The following is a 20287-nucleotide window of genomic DNA, read 5'->3' as shown; positions in this document are numbered from 1 at the left end:
TATGTGATGTGTGTGTGTGTGTGTGTGGTGTGGTGTGTGTGTGATGTGTGTGTGTGTGTGTGGTGTGTATGGGTGTATGTGTGTGGTGGTGTGTGTGTGTGATGTGTGTGTGTGTGTGTGTGTGGTGTCTGTGTGTGTGTGTGGTGTGTATGGGTGTATGTGTGTGGTGGTGTGTGTGTGTGTGTGTGTGTGTGTGTGGTGTGTATGGGTGTATGTGTGTGGTGTGGTGTATGTGTATGGGTGTATGGGTGTGGTGTGGTGTGTGTGTGTGTGTGTGTGTGTGGTGTGTATGGGTGTATGTGTGTGGTGTGGTGTGTGTGTGTGTGTGTGTATGTGTGTGGTGTGGTGTGTGTGTGTGTGTGTGTGTGGTGTGGTGTCTGTGTGTGTGTGGGGTGTGTGTGTGTGTGTGTGTGTGTGTGTGTGTGTGGTGTGTATGGGTGTATGTGTGTGGTGTGGTGTGTGTGTATGGGTGTATGTGTGTGTGTATGTGTGTGTGTGTGTGTGTGTGTGTTACTGAGAGGAGCCGGGATTCTGTAGCAGGTACTTGTGATGCTGGGAGCACCTGCCCTCATATGTTAATAAGCCATTTGTCCCGAGTTTCTTTGGGAACTGACTCCAGTGTTTCTCAAACAGTGGGACTCTAGATACTAGGAGGTTCTGGTGACTGTTCCAGTACCATAGTGTCCCTTCTCATGGCCACACTCAGACTGGCTAACTCTGGGGCTCTAAATACCTGGGTGTCCTGCTGCCGCCACAGCTTCCTGTTGTCAGTCTGAGCTCCGGCCAGGGCCTGCCGCAGGGCCAGCAGCTGCTGCTGAAGGAAATTCACTTCTTGCGCTGCCATTAGCTTGGTTCTCAAGCATTCTCTTTTTCTGTGAGTGGATTCCTGCAGACACGGGGAGGAGGCAGGAAGTAAGCCTCTTTCCTATGGTTTTAGTCTCAAGTCTTAGCTAACAGCTCACGGTGGGCCCTTCCTTAACACTCCCCATGGACTGGAGCTCTGGCTGGCCGTTGCTTGTGTGAATTTAGTTATGGATGACGCCACAGATCACAGTAACTCCAGATTTCGAGAAAGTGCAACTTTCCAACTACTCCAGATAATGTGCTTCACTTTGGATGTGTCTAAAGCAGATTTCCCTCAGATTATCTCAGGCGAAATCCAAAGCTAGTAGCCTCAAGCCCTTAAAACACACCTCCCCACCCCCTACCCCCACGTAGGCACCATTCTTTCATCTCCATGGCTGGTTCTGCCTGTCTGTTTTCTATTTCTCCCAAGGCTCTAAGGTTGCCTATTCTCGTGGGTGTGTGCAGGGGGGGTGTTGATCAATTGCCAACTGCCAGATTCTTTAGCATGGCCGGGCCACGGGCCACCTGCCACCAGCGGGGCAGCTGCGCCCAGTCTTCAGGCAGGAGTATGGCGGGGAGGGGCCTCTCTCCAACACTCACCTTCTCTGCCCCTGCTCAGCTGACCTCTGAGGCGAGCCTCCTGCACGGCCAGGCGCCAGCGGCCCAGGCTCCTCGCTTTGCACGCTAGAGCAGCCAGGGTACGGCTGTGGTCCTGCTCCAAGGGGCGCAGCTGCTCCTGCCAAGAGGGCTTGCTTTTAGAGTCGGCCACTCTCGGTCCTTTTTCCCAGAAGGGCAGGACTCCTAACGCCAGGAAACGGATGCTAACACCAGAAACATGCCTTCCCAAATGAGACATGACCATAAGGAGCCCTGCCCCAGGGTCCCTTTAAAATGTCTGCTGCAGTGTTTTGGGGAGACCCCTTCGGGATGCTAAGCGGGCCAATGGGGGGGGCTGGGTGCTAGGGAGAAACGCGGCGTGAGGTCACGAACTTTGGCTGCGTGCTCTTCTGCTCCTTCGTCAGGTCTGGCAGAGCCCCAGGTTTTCTTTAGCTGCTTGATATTGGCGATCCCTTCGGCTCTCACCTCACCGATGAGCTCACACACTTTCTGATCAACTGAAACTGATTCTCATCCAGCTTCTCCTGAAAATTGCAGACTCAGGTCAGGGAAGTACCGTGGGCCTGTGCACCCGTGAAGGGCAGGATCAAAATGCCCTCCAGCCGGACGGTTTTCCTCCGTAGTACCAGGCAGGCACGGTAGGGGCCCTTAAGTGGTGTCCGTAATCTGCACGGCTTCATCTTTTGGCCACCACATGTCCTAGAACATGCCTTACTTGTCAACACCAAGGCAAGCTGAGCCAGAAGGACAATGGGTAGAGCCGCGAGGGAGGTGACAGACAGTCTAATGAGCCTCTCATTGTAGATGAGCCACTGCTGAGGAGTTTCATTAACTATAGATAAGTGAAGGAAGAAGATGGACTGGCCGCCTCCTTCGGCTCCAGTGGAAACCTGGGTATGAGATGTTCTGTTCCCAACGGCTGTGCCTAATGGCTGATGATGACACAGGACGCTTCTGTAAGCATAACTGCAGACTCCGTGCTGTGAACTCGGTCGGGACTCCTCCCAGACTGCCTATCCAGCCTCAAATGGCTGGTGATAGAAGACCTAGGTTAAAACTAGGTCATAGGGGTGGGGTCCCTATCCCAGGGAGAGTGTGCCCTGTAAGAGCAGAGGATCAGCTTTGTCTTTCTCTCTACAGGGAGAAGGCAGCTTCTGGTCCCCTAGGAAGGGAGCAATCCACCCTCTTCCCCTGATCTCTGACTCTTGGCTTCCAGAACTGTGAGAAAATAAACATCTGGGCTTTAGCACCTAGTCAATGGTGTTTTGTTGTGGCAGCCTGAGCAGACAAGTCCCAGGGATGAGAAGTGGGCGTATGGGCACCCTTTTATTTCTGAACCTCTTCCCCAGAGAGGAAGGCAGGACGGTGCCCAGTTAGAAACTATGTCAGGAAGCGTGATTGCTGGTTACCAGTGGGAACATTGCCTTTGGGGCCAAGGAGCTGGACAGAGATTCCCTGCTTCTGGGGGTTTGGTGGAACTCCTTCAGTCTGGGAGAAGCTGGGAGTCCACTTTTTATCTCTTTATGCCTGCGTGATTGCTCGGGAAAGACTGGCCTTCATAGACTCCTCCTGCAGCACTAGGCCGTTTTGAATTTGATCTTTTAATATTTGTAAGCATTTGTATTTTGCAAGTAAGAAGAAATCTCTAATATTCCCCGGAAGACAAAGGCAGAGCATCAACGGGGTCTCCTGCTCATAAAACAACCCTGGAGTCTGTTCTGGAACTCCCAGGGAGGAGAGGCAGGTAAGGGATTAAATGGGGCTGGCTCTAGAGGGGAGGGAGGGGAGGGATTAAATGAGGCTGGCTCTAGAGGGGAGGGAGGGGAGGGATTAAGTGGGGCTGGCTCTAGAGGGGAGGGAAGTGATGGATTAAATGGGGCCGGCTGTAGAGGGGAGGGAGGTGATGGATTAAATGGGGCTGGCTCTAGAGATTATCCAGTAGTGCAGAAGAGAGCTTGGGAAAGAAAGCTGTAGACTTAGGGCATTGTGGAGGTGTACTGAAATCCGCAGGGCAGGGTGACCAAACTCCCTGGTGGCTCATTTTAGGCATAGGACACCTGTCTCCCTGATGCTCAGTTTTCTACAGTGACTAGCTTCCACAGTGATGTAACAAGGGAGTCCCGCAGACCCTTGGTTGACAGGTTGGTAGCTCCCTGACTCTACATGTGGGAGAAGGCAGAGGGCATGTGGAAGGTGAACCGGATCTGTGAAAACTCGTTCGAATTCCTTGCTTGCCCGGCCAGCTCTCAGGCTGCCGCTCTGTCCGCTCAAGCATGACTCTGAGGTCCTTCGCTCACCCGCTTGGGTGTCTCACTCGACTAAAACAACAGTGATAGGTGTTGGAGGGAAGGTGACTCCTCTTTCCACCAGCAACAGATCTCGAGTGTGGCATAAACTCAGTTTTCCAAAAACTCAGTGTCTGTCCTAGAAGAATAATGACAGCTCAGACTGGTGACGTGGTTCAGTTGGTAAAGGTGCTTGTCACCATGCCTGGTGGCCCACATTTGATCCCTACATAGCAAGTTCCAGGCCAGCCAGGACTGCATAACAAGACCGTGTCTCAACAAACAAAGCCTCCAACCACACAAAACCTTCCCACTTGAAATCTTGGGGGCTCAAGAATATCTTGGTACCTCAAAGGCCATTCCACCATGGGTCCCTTGGTATGCAGCCATGGGGCTTCCCACGTTGCGGATGTGAGACACTTACCTTGATGTGTAAGCAGGTCATAAACAAAGCTTGCACTAACGCTCTGTATTCCTCCTGGACTTCTTTTCTAGTCTGGTGTTTTAGATTCAGAGTCTCCTCTTCCAGATCTGTGAGCTGGGCTCTCAGAGCTGTGATCTCCATGATCATGTCATGACTGAGCTCAGCAAGCTAGTACCAGAAACAATGCGGAATATACAACATGACGTATGGGTAGCAGTGGAGGAGCTACACATGGCAGAATAGTTCCATGTAGACTAGTACAGTCTCCCTTTGCAGTCTCATGAAGGCAAGTGGCCTACTGTGGAGATGTGGAAGGCAGAATCTCAGGTTGGCTCACCAGTAGTCCTGAGTACTGTCAGAACATCTAACATTCATGTGCCTCTGCCTCCCTAGTGCTGAGGTGAAAGGCACTCATCCTGCATAGAACATTGTTTTGTTGTTGTTGTTGTTGTTGTTTTTGAGACAGGGTTTCTCTGTGTAGCTTTGCGCCTTTCCTGGAACTCACTCTGTAACCCAGGCTGGCCTCAAACTCACCTGCCTCTGCCTCCCAAGAACTGGGATTAAAAGCGTGCGCCACCACTGCCTGGTGAACATTCTTAATATGATGAATGAATGAGCTCCAGAGAACGGGTACTTAAGCACAGTACTTCTGATGGGCCCTTCCACTGTCTCGACCTTCATCTCCACACTGGCCTTCCCTCATTGACCTCTTGACCAAATGCCTCTTTATTTTTGAAATGCACTCTAACTGGCATTTAAAAAAAGAAAGAGAGAAGCATGCCCACATAACTCTGCCAAATAACACCCCCTCCCAACACATAACAAAGACAATTTAGGAAAAACCCTAGGGGGAAAATGCCCCCTAGGAAGATCATTTACACAAAATGACAAGAGAGTCCTTGAGCGTGCCTGCATGGGCCTCTACGGTTGGACGGGATTGATGCAGGCAACACTAGCTTCCGGCAGACTAAGAGTATGGAACTGACCTACCTGACCAGCACAGTCTTCAGTAGGATCTTGACTTCTTCGAAGCAAGTCTACTTCCTGAGGAGGAGAAGGCGGGGCTCAGTCCAACACACAGGCTCTGCAGTGCACATGCAAATCCTTTCTGCTGGTGTTTACACAGCCTCATTCTAAGATCCTCGGGCCCCTGGTCCTGCCAGTAGCTTGGGCTGTACTTGGCAGCTTGTTAGACTTTGAGATCTCTCTCTTTCTTTCTCTCTCTTTCTCTCTCTTCCTCCTTCCCTCCCTCATGTATGCCAGGCTGGTCTTGAACTTAATATATATGGCTGAGGGTGACCCTAACCTTCTGAGCTTCCTGTCTCTATCCCCCAAGTCCTGGGGTTACAAGGTTGCACCACCATGGGCAGTTAAACTTTGGGTGTCTAACAAAACATCAAAAAAATAACATGCAAGCCAGGTATGGTGGAACATGCTTGCAATCCCAGCTCTGGGAAAGCAGAGACAGGGAGATCCCTGAAGCTTGCTGGCCAGCTAACCAAGCTGAATTGGCAAGCTACAGGTTCCAGTGAGAGAATATGTCTTAAAAAATAAGGTGATAGTTTCTGAGAAATGACATGCACATGAACATGAACACATGTGCACACACAAATTAAAAAAAAAAAACCCACAACATGACTTCCAGGCTTCTACAATGATGCAGAGCTCAATATGGGGAATTCATCAAGTGTGAGCAAGTCCAAGACTCACTATTTGATATTTTAATGCTTCATTCAATTTTTTGGACACTACTTTGTATTTTCCCCCTGAGTATAAGATAAAATTATAAGGCTCCTAAGATACAACCTATTTCAAAAGAGTGTATACTCTATGGCAGCGTGACTCGGAGGCCCCATGAGTACTAGGACCTAGTTTTAAGGCGGTCTATGGTAATTTGAATGTAATTGACCCCCATAAGTTCATAGGGAGCGACTTTATTAGGAGGTCTGGCCTTGTTGGAAGAAGTATGTCATTGTGTGGGTGGGCTTTGAGGGCTCCTTTGCTCAAGCTTCATTCAGGGTGACACTCAGACCACTTCCTGTTGCTTTTGGGTCAAGATGTAGGACTCTCAGCTCCTTCTCAACACCATGTCTGCCTGCGTGCCACCATGTCCCACCATGATGATAATGGACTAAACTTCTCAAAATGTAAGCCATCCCAGTGAAATGATTTCCTCTATAAGAGTTCCCGTGGTCATGGTGTCTCTTCACAGCAATAAAACCCTAAGACAAGATCTCACCACTGAAACTGACCAATAATATGAAGACAGATTTTATATATATATATATATATATATATATATCTCCTCTGATAGACCAGGAGATTGGTGTTTTCTGGGGAGGGGAGGCAGTTATACACCTTTCTCAAAGGCTCACCCCATTGATTGGTCATGCCTTGTACCCATGGTAACCTCTACAGCCTACAACCCAGTGCTGCTAGTGCTATCACCTTAGCAACTGAATGTGCCCTGGCCCGAGAAAATGAACCAATGGGAAAGAAATGTGGAGGGCACTCCCCCCCCCCAGATTTGGCATAAGAACAGCTCTCCTCACCTGCTCAGGATTTCAATGCCAGGTAGCCCTGAGGCCTCCATGCCCACCCCCTTCCTCCTTCCCAGCGCCCGCGTCCTTGGGCACCCACCTGCTCCCTCTGGCTGAGTTTCTCCCTGGCATGTTGCAGGAGATGCTCGTAACACATGGAGTAGGTCTCGAAGTTGCTGCGTTCTCTTGCCATCACATCACACCCCAGGGAGCGGAGGCAGGCTTCGAGGTGCTCCCTCCTGAAAGAGATCTGAAAAGGCAGCCATGTCTCTCTTGGCGGCTCCCCCAGGGGTTCTGGCAGGCACACCAAGCCAGGGCTCAGGGGACATGTTGCTCTGGCTCGTAGACACATTTTCATTTCCCCTCCACACCAAAATCTTGATCGGCTCAGGTCCCGCAAAACCCCCGCTTAGCTCCGCTCTGCACATTTGCAGAGCCAGGGACGAGAGAAGAAATGGAGGCCGACCTGTCACGTGACTCAAACATGAAAGGTTATAAATCAAAGTAACAAACTGTTAGAATGCAAATTTAGCTCTACTCTCAAGGAAAATAAGCTAGATGGCCAGCTTTGAACTTCAGTCCAGAGACTACTGTGAGTTCTATGGTGAGTTATGGAGAGCTGCTCCCCAGTCAGAGCTCATGGTATGACCCCCAGCTTCGTACCTCAGCACCCCAACATGTCAGGGTAGTACTCTTCACTTGGTCCACCCAAATTCCACCTGGTCCCCTCCCTCCACAGCTGCCTCTTGGTCTGTGCCACACGACGGGTATTCGCCTCACTGGTAAGATCTAGTTTCACTCTGGAGAACACAGTTGACGGAGAAGACCCATGTAAGTCTACATCACTGGTTCTCAACCCGTGGGTCTCGACCCCTTTGGGGAGTAAATGACCTTTTCACAGGGGTCACCTAAGACCATCGGAAAACACAGATATGTACATTATGATTCATAACAGTAGCAAAATTACAGTTATGAAGTAGCAACAAAAATAACTTTATGATTGGGGGTCACCATAACATGAGGAACTGTATTAAAGGGTCACAGCATGAGGAAGGTCAAGAACCACCGCGCTAAGCCATCCATCCAGCCTGTATTTCTATTTTCTTTCTACCTTTCTTTTTTTTTTGTTTGCTTGTTGTTGTTGTTTTTTTTTTTTTCTGGGTTTTTGTTTTGTTTTTTGAGACAAGGTTTCTCTGTGTAGCCCTGGCTGTCCTAGAACTCACTCTGTAGACCAGGCTGGCCTGGAACTCGGAGATCACCTGCCTCTGCCTCCTGCCTCCCGAGTGCTGGGATTAAAGGCATGCGCCACTGCTGCCCGGCCTGTATTTCTATTTTCTAATATAATCACAATTGGTACATGTCATTAAAATAATTTTTACATAAAGCATACATACTAAAAGGTATGTTTTCAAAAAGTCATCAATTGTATCAGCCTGGAAGCATATAATGAAGACGGTCCACGGAATCTGAGGACAACTTCTGCTTATGTGGCCCAGAGTGCTAGGACTCCTTCTCCAGGACCCTCCCCCCAGCCCTTAAAGGGCCCTTTCAGTAGATGGGGTAAGATGGGTCACCTCGTCCCATGCTACCCTCTGCACCTTTGGGCATTGAGCACCAGGAAGACACCATGCCAGGGGTCCTGGAGCTCTCTTCAGAACCCTGATTCCTTTGTGAGGAAAGGGCTTATTAACGGCGAAGGGAACTCCCGGGTTTGACTTTGGTGAAAACCTGAAGCCATGAGATGTCAAGGCTGGGAGGTCAGCGAGGGTGTGGCCAGTGACCTCACCTCAGGCCACGCTGGAGTCCAGCCCCAGTGACTCACCCCTTCCTGGCCTGGGAGTGAGCACAAGCCAACAGGGCCTCCACCAGCTCTCTAGCAGGGCAATCGCCTCTCAGACTGACTTCTTGCCACCATAGCCCCTGAACACATGGGCCGGCAGAACATTCTTGAGATGGCCTCCCTAGATCGCAGAGGTTTGCCTCAGCAGGAGCAAGGGACCCCTTGTGAGTTTGGATGGCACCATAGAGGTGGGGCTTGTCAGAACTCGACCCATAAGCACCTCTTTTCTCTCACGAGGCTCCACGGGAGGGGGCGGGCAACAGGTTGGGTAGAAGGATCCACTCCAACTCAGCTCAAGCATAGTCTTAGAGTGATCTGAAAGTGGGGGGAGGGGACGAGGAAGTGGGGAGGAGGAGCATGTCCGAGGTGGGTGCAGCAGCTGGCAGATGAGGAAGAAAGGCTTTAGGTACACTTTGGTCCTGCACACCACGCTCAGCCTTCTGGGAGGAGCATACAAAGCCTCTTGAACAGCAGATGCTGGACCCTGGGGCTTCTGCTGGCTCTGCCAGGAACCCTCAGCTGCACCCGTACCTTCCAGGTGACTCCGAAAGTCCCTCCTGCTCCAGGAGAGGCAGCTGGAACAGGTTTCGCCCTCCCACTTCCCCTCATGGGCCCAGATGTTCCCAGTACCACCACCCTCCTCTGGACCGGCTCCACCGCAGCAGCGCAGCATTTAAGCTGGAAACTGACTACGGCAATGGTGTTGGCAGCAAGAACAGTAGGTTGCCCTGTGCACTGATTCTTCAAGAGTCTTGGGTGAGGCCCGGCCGGTGCCAGGGCTTATTCTGCTTCCAGCGGCTTTATAGGCGTGTGCCACCACACCCAACACAAACAGTTTGTTTAGCATCAGGCACGAAAGTATTCTGGAGGTTTCTCAAGCACCACCTCTGCTGATGTGTCCCTACTGGGACTGACTCCCATGGGTTGCACCTAACCCTGTCCCCTGCTCCAGCATGGTCCCCCCCCCCCCCCCGGTGTGTTTGTCCCATGCCTGTCTTCATTTTACCAGCTCCTCCGGGTGCTTCAAGATTCAGCCCTAACAACACCTCTATCAGGAAGCCTCCCTCTGGCCTCCGTGTGTCTTCTCCCCATAAATAAACTGTACTCAAAAATTTGAAAATCCTCTTTTTAATAAACTCCAACTCTGCCTCAAAGCGGGGGGGGGGGGGGGGGGGAGGGATATTAGAACCCAGCGATGGATGGAGGCTGGTTTTCTAGAAATTGGAAAGAGTCTAGACACCAACATGAGTTTAAAAACAGAAATCTGCCAGATTGACCTGATTTTCTCAGGAAATCGAGCAGACAGAATCCCGGGCTTCCAGCAGGATGCCCGAGAAGGTGACTGGGAGAACATGGCCGGATGGCAGACTGACTGCGCATGCCCCTGGCGCATGGATGCTCTGTTCTGAGACAGCTGCACAGCCTGGGAGGTCTAGCGTGGGCAGCTTTGGGCCTTGGGGACTGTCCTGTCTTCACCGCTACTAATGGCTTGAAGAGGAAGTTCAGGGCAGGCTGAAAGAGCAACCAGATACTGAAAATGCACATCTGTGAAGATCTCAAGAGGTCCCCGGAATGGACCAAACTGACCAAGAACAAGCGCGATGATGGGGCAGTAGCTCAGTGTCCGAGTACAACCTGCGGGCTCCAGGGGACAGCTCGCTGCCCCAGCCTGCTGCGGCTGCCCAGCCCAGCACACTTCCAGGCAGTATTCCAAGAGAAACACTGAGGCCAAGGTCACCGTGAGCTGCCCCGACAGCCTAGGATTTAAAGGAGACTGGCCACAGTGGCAAGCGTGTGCCTGCTGACCTTGGAAAGGAACAGGGGCGGCTTGTACAGGGGAGGGCTGGTAGGCTGAGGACCCCAGGTCACTGCCCGGTCCACTGTGCGTGGAAGAAACCAGTAAAGGGGCTCAGGAGAGCTCTGCTTCCCCGTTTGCATGTTCTGGTGTGGAGCCCCAGCACCCGAGGAAAGGGTCCAGCAGATACGAACCCACTGGGACTTGTTTTCTGGAGCAAGATCCCTGCTGAACGGTGCAGGGACTCCACCCACCACAGCGATGGTTCTAAGGGGCCTGGGATATCTGAGGCTCACCATCAGGGGCAGAACCCACGATCTGTGGGTCTCCAGGGACAGAGGATCTACGGTGAAGATGTACAGGGAAGGCCAAATACAACTTACTAACAGCTGGACCAGACACAAGCTGCCTGGGGCCGGGCAGTTTGGTTGTGAGGGAGCTCTTGGTTCCTGCGGTGAGCAGAAGGGACCGGTGGCCCACCAGGCATGGACTTGAGAGGAGCCGAGCGTCACCAACCTCTCCAAGCATTTCCTGAGTTGCAGATGTACCTGCTAGGGATTTGTCGTGTCTTTGAATCCTACATTTCTTCCCTACAAGATGTCAGCCTTAGCTGAGGTGCCTGTGATCCCAGCAGCGGTGAGGTGGAAGCAGAGGATGACGGGTCGGAGGCCAGCCAGGGTTACATACAGATTGAGCTCCCGTCTCAAAATGAAAACAACATCCCGTCCCCCACCAAAAGCCAAAGATCCTTATCCTCAGTGATGGGGTGAGCAACAGGGCACATGCAGAGAGCTGTGTGTGAGCCGGAGTTCACGTATGTATGTGTGTATGCATGTATGTATGTATGTGTGTATGCATGTATGTATGTATGTGTGTATGCATGTATGTATGTATGTGTGTATGCATGTATGTATGTATGTGTGTATGCATGTACTCTATATCTACATATCATAAAACTTATTCTTTTAACTGTCACAAAATATAGAGCGGTGGCACCATCACAACCCCATGGACAAATTTCTTTTCATCTTACGAAATGGAAACAGTACCCGCTGACACTGATTGGCCCTTTCTGTCCCTGACTCCTGTGAGTCTGAATCTTGTGGGTCCCTGACAATCAAGAACCTTTTCATGCCCTCACAGGTGTCCTCACGGTTTATCAGGTGGCAACACGTGTCAGAATGCCCTTCCTTTCTTATTGCTAAGGATCTGTGCATTCTTTTTATTTATGTACATGTTTGGGTGCCTGCATCAGTTTATGTGTCCCACGTACAGGTAAATGCATTTGTAAGTTGCCAGGTGTGGGTGCTGGCAGCTGGAGCTGGGTCCTCTGGAAGAGCAGCAAGCATGCTTAACTCCTGAGCCACCTCTCCAGCCCCACACCTTTCCTTCTTAAAGTGAGCCACTGTGTTTTGATTTAAACATCTCTGCCCTTGGAAGACAGGGCCGTTCATCAGCATACAGGACACGCTCCAGTGTAAACGAAAGCTACGTGAGCATGTGTGTATGGCTGAGTCTGGGGGGACTACATCCCCACCACGCTTGGGAATTCTCTACTTTATAATTAAGGACCCACGTGTTTACTGTAAAATTTATGGGAACATTTCCAAAAACTTAAGAAAAAAATGTAAACTTGAAGAAAACAATATAAAAAATTGAGCACATTTTGCCAATACAGATTTTTTTTAAAGTTTCAAATTTTATTTATTAATTTTTTAAAAACAGAGTCTTGCTGTATAGCCCAGGCTGGCCTGGGATTCTTGTTTCCTTTCCTCTATCTATCTATCTATCTATCTATCTATCTATCTATCTATCATCTATCTATCAATCTATCCTCTATCTATCATCTATCTATCTATCTATCTATCTATCTATCTATCTATCTATCTATCTATCATCTATCTATCAATCTATCCTCTATCTATCATCTATCTATCTATCTATCATCTATCTATCTATCTATCTATCTATCTATCTATCTATCTATCCTCTATCTATCATCTATCTATCTATCTATCTATCTATCTATCTATCTATCTATCTATCTATCTATTATCTATCTATCTATCCTCTATCTATCATCTATCTATCTATCTATCTATCTATCTATCTATCCTCTATCTATCTATCTATCTATCTATCCATCTATCTATCATCTATCTATCTATCTATCTATCTATCTATCTATCTATCTACCTATCTGACTAACTAACCAGTATGTGTACGTTTCTCCTGCTGGAGCCAGTGCTCTTCTACCACTGTGCGGGTTCTGGGGATCAAACTCAGGTCATCAGGCTTGGTAACAAGAACCTTTACTCACTCGGCCATCTCCCTGGCCCCTGGCCCGGAACTCTTTTCCCCACCTTTCCATTATTTATTTGTGCGTGTGTGTATGGGGCAAGTGTGTACACGCCCACATGCACACATATACATGTCAGCATGCCATGGTGTTGTGTGGGGGTCAGATGTGGCAACGTTTATGAGTTGGTTCTCCACTTCCATCATGTGGGTCCCACTGATGGAACTCAGGTCATCCAGGTTTGGCTGCAAGCTCCTTTACCTACTGATCCCTCTTGCCAGCCCCTGGCCTGGAACTTCCAGTCTCCCTGCCTCGACCTCCTGAGTGCCGATCACAGGTGTGTACCACCAGGCCTGGCAGGACAGATTTTTTTTTTTAATGCTTGGGTGGAGGTGATTTTTATGTTAAGCACTTATTAATGACCCCGAAACTGGTGTTCAAATACTTGTATTTGCTCTCTTATCTCGCCTTTTCAATGGATTCTTTCGATTTCAGCAAACACTTTTGGCCAAGGGTAAATACTGTTGAACATTACAGTTTAGGGTGTTATATGAGTTCAGATATCTTTTCTGAAAGGACACAAACATAAAATTATTGGTACCACTTCCATTGGAGAGGAAATTGGGGGTGTGGATGAAATGTTACCTTTTGGTGCTATAGGCCTTTTATTGGCCTTCCCCCCACCCCCAAACTGCAGACTTTTAAAAATGTTTCCTAGTTAGGTGTACTATAGGTCTTTTTGGTTTTCCTCTTTTTCATTGTTTTATACTAGCAAACCAACAATAGAAAACTGCTTAAAAAATCAACTCATTTAAAAGTTCCAAGTTTGTCTTTAAACATTAGATCAATTTTTTTTTGATTAGCCAATGATCATTTTCTGATTACTCCAAAATGGGCAGACATTGGGCTTTTTCATACTAAAATGGTAGTGAGTGGTGGACATTTGGGGTTCAGCCTCAGTAGTCACATCCTTGAGGAGAGTGCAGAGCACCAGGGTATGTAAAATGGCGGCCTTCCTCACATGGGTTACTGTTTAAAGGGAAGCAGAGCAGCTCATTTTGAATGCGTACCTCGGGTCCGTTGTCTTGGGACTTCTCCATTAATCTCTGTACAAATCGCTCAACTATCTGGGGTCTCACAACTGAAAAGTTCTCTTTCATGACTTGGTGTTTCCAAAGGTCTAGGAAAAAAACAAAAACAAACGAACAAACAAAAAACCAGATTGGCACAGGCATCACAAAACACAGACAGGCATCAAGGACGTGACTCCACAGCTCCCAAATGATGCCAACCCAACAATCTGCCACTTTGAAATGCCAGTGGGGAAGGGGAGGAGGCAGTCCAGGACATAGAACCCTCTGGAACATGGAGTAAGGGAGATATCTAGCAAGGCTCTTAAAAATATTTGGGGACGCCCTCCTGAAAACCAGTGAACAATACTGTTACTGTAGACAAAACCCAGAAAGAAATGCTATGCTCCTATTCACCTTTCATGAGGTCTATCTTCCTTCATATCCTGTGTCTAAATGACGATTTCAGTCTAGTGCAGCTATCAGAAGTAAACATGAAACAACATGGCTGATGCATAGGATGCATGGCTGATGCCTACACGAACTTATTCAGAGCAAAGTTGCTTATGGTGGCAGAAGTTGTGGGAAACGCGGCTGTCTGTCATTTGGATCATTTTCACTTATGGCATACCCCTCCAACGGAGTAGTACACAACTGTTCACAGGAAGAAACTCTTCCAATATTGATGGAAGAGCTTGATGGTATTGATCAAATACCAAGGACCTCGGGTTATTAAGGGAAAATGGCAAGGCATAGAACAGTGGGTAGAAAAGAGCCCACCCCCTCAGAGCCCCAGAGTTTCCCATTCCCAGCAGCATGCCGTCTTTCCCCGTTTTACTGAAATGCTCCTCCCGATTCTCCTCTCACCATTTACCACCTCGTCTCTTTGCACCTTTCACAGCAGAATTCCCAGAAAGCCACGCCATCCCTCCAACCCACTTGCCTGGTTTTCACTTCCACACGTCTGGGGAAATGGATTTTTATTATAAATACCTACAACTTCCTCTAAAGCCAACGGCTTGACTCACCTGCCCTAGCATTCTGCCCAGTTCATAACGTCCCCTTTGGGGAAGCCTCCCCTCTCAAGGCACGGAACACCTCCAGCCTGGCTCTCTTCTCAGCTCTGTGTCCTAGCTGTCTTCACCGACCCCTTCTCCTCCATACTCCCTGCACCCCAGGACTCAGCCTCTGCACACTGTGTATTCATACATTCACCTGCCATCTCATCATCTCACAGCTGGTTTATAATAATAATTATAATAATAATAATTTATAATAATAATAACCTCAAGTTTGGATTAACATCTTTTTCATTCTGAAGGTCATTTAAAACTTAATTTAGGCATAATCAAGTTACCAGTGTCCCCTCCCTACATGGCTCCCTCTGCACATGGCATCTGATCCATCCCTGCTGCCTCAGAAGATACCCAGCATCCGAGCACTCGTATTTTTTCTGCTTCCACTTTCAAGACAGTTTGAGAGATGGCACTAGCAATCAAGTCCTCACCTTTCAAGGAAAGGACGTAAGTTTTGTCCTCAGAACACCTGTAAAGCCGGTCGGGTGTAGCAACATGATTTGTAAGCCCATTGCTGGGAAGACACAGGCAGACAGACCCCTGGGGCTCACTGGCCATGGAGCTTAGCTGGTTGGTGAGCTCCAGGCTAGTGAGGGATCCTATTTCCTTCTCTTTCTTTTTTTTTCTTTTTCTCTTTCTTTCCTTCCTTCCTTCTTTCTTTCCTTCTTTCCTTCTTTCCTTCTTTCTTTCTTTCTTTCTTTCTTTCTTTCTTTCTTTCTTTCTCTCTTTCTTTCTTTCTTTTTTTCTTTCTTTCTCTTCTTCTTCTTCTTCTTCTTCTTCTTCTTCTTCTTCTTCTTCTTCTTCTTCTTCTTCTTCTTCTTTTCTTTTTTCTGTGCAGCCGGGCTGTCCTGGAACTTGCTGTATAAACCAGACTGACTTCGAACTCACAGAGATCCGCCTGCCTCTGGTTCCCAAGTGCTGGGTATAAAGGTGTACACCACCACTGCCCGGCTGAGGGGTCCTACTTCAACAAATAGGTTTCTGAAGAATGACACTGGAGGTTGTCCCCTAGCTCCCCATGCGTGTGTACTCACGTGTAGATACACACACACACACACACACACACACACACACACACACACACACACACACTTAAAGCGTAAGCCAGATGATGTCACTCTATACTGGGTCTAAGGAATCTTAGCAGCTGGGGAAATGTTGGAGAAGTCAAGCCCCCCCCCCACTCCTCTGTTGACCCTGCCTGCTCTGGCTTTTCTCACTTCCTCTCAGATGAGAGTCCCTGCCACACACTCCAAAATACACGGGATGATCAGAGAACAAGTATCCGCCACCATCTGCTCAGAAACGGCTGCACCTATGGGATTTACAGCCTGTGCTGTTGACCCAGAAGTCTTCATTTTGAAAATGGGATTCCACATTTCTTCTACAGATGGCTACTTTGCATAATAAACCTACAAATCATAGTTCGCGCTTCTTAAGAAGCTTAGCGCTTTAATAAGCCTGAGCTTTGATGGGACAGACAGAGCTCTGATTATCATGGAAAACTTTCCAGACAACAGCTTGGATGCCTTTCCCGGGGTGCTGCGGGGCAGAGGTCCATCACACACTTCTAGCTTGGGACCAGTTTGGGGTTTATCTCTGGTTACCGCTAAGGAGAAGCCTTTTCCAGCTCTCTCCCTGCGCACAAGTTCAAATGAAGACACACCGAGACTTACAGGCTGGAGCCAGGGAGAGGAATCTTCCAAGGAATTTCTGGCAAAGAGGATCCAGTCTCTACATCTGTCTTCAGTGCATGTGTGTGGCCATGGTGTCTTCAACATGAAGCAGCAGGAGGAGATATGTTCTCTGTGCATGTGTGTGTGTGTGTGTATATATGTGTGTGTGCACATGTGTGTCTGTGCACACGAATGTGTGTGTGTGCACATGTGTGTCTGTGCACACGAATGTGTGTGTGTGTGTGTGTGTGTGTGTGTGTGTGTTATGGTGAATGTAAATGCAGGTCAGAATGGAGGTCAGAGGATAACTCAGGTGTTGGTCCTTCCTTGCCTTGCATTTTGTTTGAAGCATTTTGCTTGCTTTTTCCCATTGTCAACTCCAGGCTTGCGTTTGTCTTTCTGGAGGGGTGTGCTGTGCTCACGGCGTGCGGCAGCACCCACCTTTCCATGGTTCGGGCGATTCCCATCTGTGCGGCAGGTACTCCACCCACTGCCCTATCCCCCAGGCTTGGAGCCACAGTCTTGACAGAGGCTCAGCAGAGGGAGGGGGAAGCACCTGAGGTTAAGTGATGATCTTTGCTCTCTCCCTTGCCCTGGACTAAAGGAAAGTTTGAGTTGGCCAGATCACTTCCCCTTTCTCCCTCTCTCTGAAGTTCTTAGGCTGAAGCACCACACTTCCCCCACATGAGCTGGTTCAGTGGTCCCTGGGTCTTAACCCACACAGAGTGGAAGCTGAAGGCCCACAGGTGCAGAGTCGTCCCCCCCCCCCCCCGCCCCCACAGCCAGGGGCCCAAAGAGTCGGGGCTTGAAAGGCACATGGAGGTAAGAACAAGTCTTGTCCTCCTGTGGTTTTCAAACTGCTACCCCACATACTAATTTCCCAAGCGCTGTGTTGTTTTCCGGACAGGATAGCAGTAACAACACAGTAACGGTCTAGGGTCTAGATTAGGGGGAAAATCTGCACCAGCCTCTCCCTGAGTTTTCCAAACGTACTGCAGTGCCTACCTACTACTGACTGTCAGCTGGATGGGACCTAGAATCCCCCAGGAGCAGACCTCCGGGCACGTCCATCAGGAAGCTTCTAGACTAGGTTCATTGAGGTGAGAAAACCCACTCTAAATGTGGGCAGCAGGAGTGGGTGGCAGCATGCTCTGGTCTGGGACCACAGGCTGAGTGAAAGGGAGGGTGAAGCAGAGCATCACTGTTCCTCTCTCTCCCTCCCTCCCTCCCTGTCCCTCCCTCCCCTCCCCTCTGCTCCCTGACTCTAGGTGCAATGTGACCAGAGGCCTCTGCCTGCTGCCACAGTAGCACGCCTGCCGTGATGGATGACCCCTCAGCCTGTGAGCCGGAAGAGCCCACTTCCCCTTGAGCTGTCAGGCTTAGTACCACAAGGAAGAGAAAAGTAACGACCTATGACAGTTACTTGGACATGAAACAAGCCAGGCATGGTATCCAATCCTGTAGTCTTTTCACTCAGAGGCTCAGGGAGAGCAAGTTCAAGGACAGCCTGGGCTACACAGTGAGATCCTGTCTCAAGAATCAAAAAACAAAAGCAGCAGGCGTGGTGGTGCACGCCTTTAATCCCAGCACTCTGGAGGCAGAGCCAGGCAGATCTCTGTGAGTTCGAGGCCAGCCTGGTCTACAGAGCGAGATCCAGGACAGGCTCCAAAGCTACACAGAGAAACCCTGTCTTGAAAAACCAAAAAAAAAAAACAAACAAAACAAAACAAAACAAAACAAAAAACCAAAAACCAAAAAAAACCAACAACAACAACAACAAAAAACAAAATCAAAAAACCAAGGAATTGGCGTTAGGGGTTGGGATGGAGGTCAGGGGTGGAGCACTTATCTGAGGTTCAGTTCACAGTGTTGGAGGGAAAGACTGATGGGTGGCCAATCCAGAGAAGCCAACTAAAGCGGGACGGCTTTCAGAGGGACCGTGTTAGCTGCATTTCATTTTACTTAAGGTACACAAGGCTACAAATATTTCCTCGCACTCTCACGCAGAGCGTGGGCCTGTGCACGCGTCCACTCCAGCGTGGATGGGTGCTGGATCATTTCTCCTCTGTAGATACGATGCGGTTCCCAGCATGCACTGTGGCTCCCTGTTGAGCCCACAGTCTGTAGGCTTTGGCAAATGTAACTGGAAGGTGTATGGATGACAATTTCTAGGTGTATTTGTCTTGAGAAAAAGAGCAGTTAAAGATTATGAAAATCTAAATACATTATTTTGTACATTTTCACAATTTTGCCCAATCTGTCATCTGTCCCAAACAACTACATTTTCAATGAGTTTTCCCAAAAATTTCAAGGTAGTGTTTTAAAATCTTTTTTTTTTTTAGGACAGGCTGGCTGTCCTGGCACTTTCTATGTAGTCCATGATAGCCTCAAACTTGCAATCCTCCTGCCTCTGTCTTTGGAGTACTGGAATTGCAGGTGCAAGCCACTAAGCCCAGCATGTAAAGTGAACACTTGGAAAAGCAGTTACAAGTTCACGGCAAAGTACAGAGCACCCGCAGACTGCTTGTCCTCCGAGGCACACAGCCTCTGCTAGCCACACTGTGCATCGGTGACACAGTCATCCCCAGTGACCTTCCAGCCACAGCAGCCGAGGGTCGCAGTCTGTCATGTGGTTCACACTTGGTGTTCCACACTCAGTGAGTTGTGACAAATGCATAATGACATTATAGTATTGCAGAGTCATTTTCCTGCCTGTCCCTGCTACCCACCATGGCTGCCCTGGCAATCGCTGTTTTTGTTGTTGTTTTGTTTTGTTTTTTACTGCCTCAGTGACTTTGATGTTTTCAGCATGTCACATAGCTGGAATCATACATGGCTGTATTTTCAAAACAGCTTCTTTCACTTGGTAATAGGTATTTAATCTTTTTCCATGTCATTTTTAAAAAGTTATAATTACAGCATTTCTTCCTTCCCTTTCCTCCCTCCAAACCTTCTCCTACACCTCTCCCTGGTCTCCTTCTAATTCATGGCCTTTTTTCACTAGTTATAATTACATGCATATATATGTATATGCATATATATTTATAAATATAATCTGTTCAGTCTGTGTGATGTTATTTGGATGAATGTTGCCTGACCTTTTTGTACTGGGCAACCAATTGGCATGCTCTTCCCTGGGGAGGGCCACTTCTCCCCCACCCAGCTTTCCTCAGTAGCCAGTGGTTCTTTGTGTAACGTTGAGGCCTCGTGGCCATTTCCCAGTCCACTTTGGCATGTCCAGTGGTGTCTTCCTTGTTTAGCTCAGGTTTGAGGAGCCGTAAGGTGAGACTTTATGTGTGTGGCTTCTGACTTTAGCAGGAGACACAGTCTCACAGCACAGCCCCGAATCCTCTGGCTCTTACAATCTTTCTGCTCCTTTTTCTGGTCCCTAAATTTCAGGTAGTATGCATTTAATCTTCGTCCATGTCTGTTTATGGGGTCATAGCTTACTCTTTTCTTCTTTTTCCTTCTTTTTTTTTTTTGGTAGGATTGAACTTGCATACTAGGCAAGTACTCTATCGTGAGATATCTTTCCTTCCTTCCTTCCTTCCTTCCTTCCTTCTTTCCTTCCTTCCTTCCTTTCTTCCTTCCTTTCTTCTTTCTTTCTTTCTTTCTTTCTTCCTTCCTGCCTTTCTTCCTTCCTTTCTTTCTCTCATTCTTTGTTTGAGACAGGATCTCCCTCCACAGCCTTGGTATGTAGAGCTGGCTGGCCTCGAGCACACAGAGGTTGACTTGCCTCTGCCTCTTGAGTTTTGGGATTAAAGGCTCCAATTGTTTTCTTTCTTTCTTTTTTTCAATATTGGATTAATTTCTAAAAT

General features: G+C 48.6%; 1 protein-coding gene across 1 annotated transcript in view; it reads right to left on the bottom strand.

Moving 5' to 3' along the window:
- Positions 1–20287, bottom strand: part of LOC131918763 (uncharacterized) — a 168831-nt gene that overhangs the window by 15012 nt on the left and 133532 nt on the right. The window contains 9 exon segments of the mRNA XM_059272965.1: positions 734–886; positions 1223–1226; positions 1443–1582; positions 1837–1958; positions 1961–1988; positions 4174–4341; positions 5164–5217; positions 6814–6963; positions 13718–13827. Of these exon segments, the coding sequence (XP_059128948.1) occupies positions 734–886; positions 1223–1226; positions 1443–1582; positions 1837–1958; positions 1961–1988; positions 4174–4341; positions 5164–5217; positions 6814–6963; positions 13718–13827 (929 nt within the window).

The sequence above is a fragment of the Peromyscus eremicus genome, chromosome 8b, assembly GCF_949786415.1.
Source record: "Peromyscus eremicus chromosome 8b, PerEre_H2_v1, whole genome shotgun sequence".
In the NCBI taxonomy this organism is placed as follows: domain Eukaryota; kingdom Metazoa; phylum Chordata; class Mammalia; order Rodentia; family Cricetidae; genus Peromyscus; species Peromyscus eremicus.
Note: the sequence above shows the minus strand (reverse complement) of the source record. Positions and strands in the feature narration are given on the sequence as shown.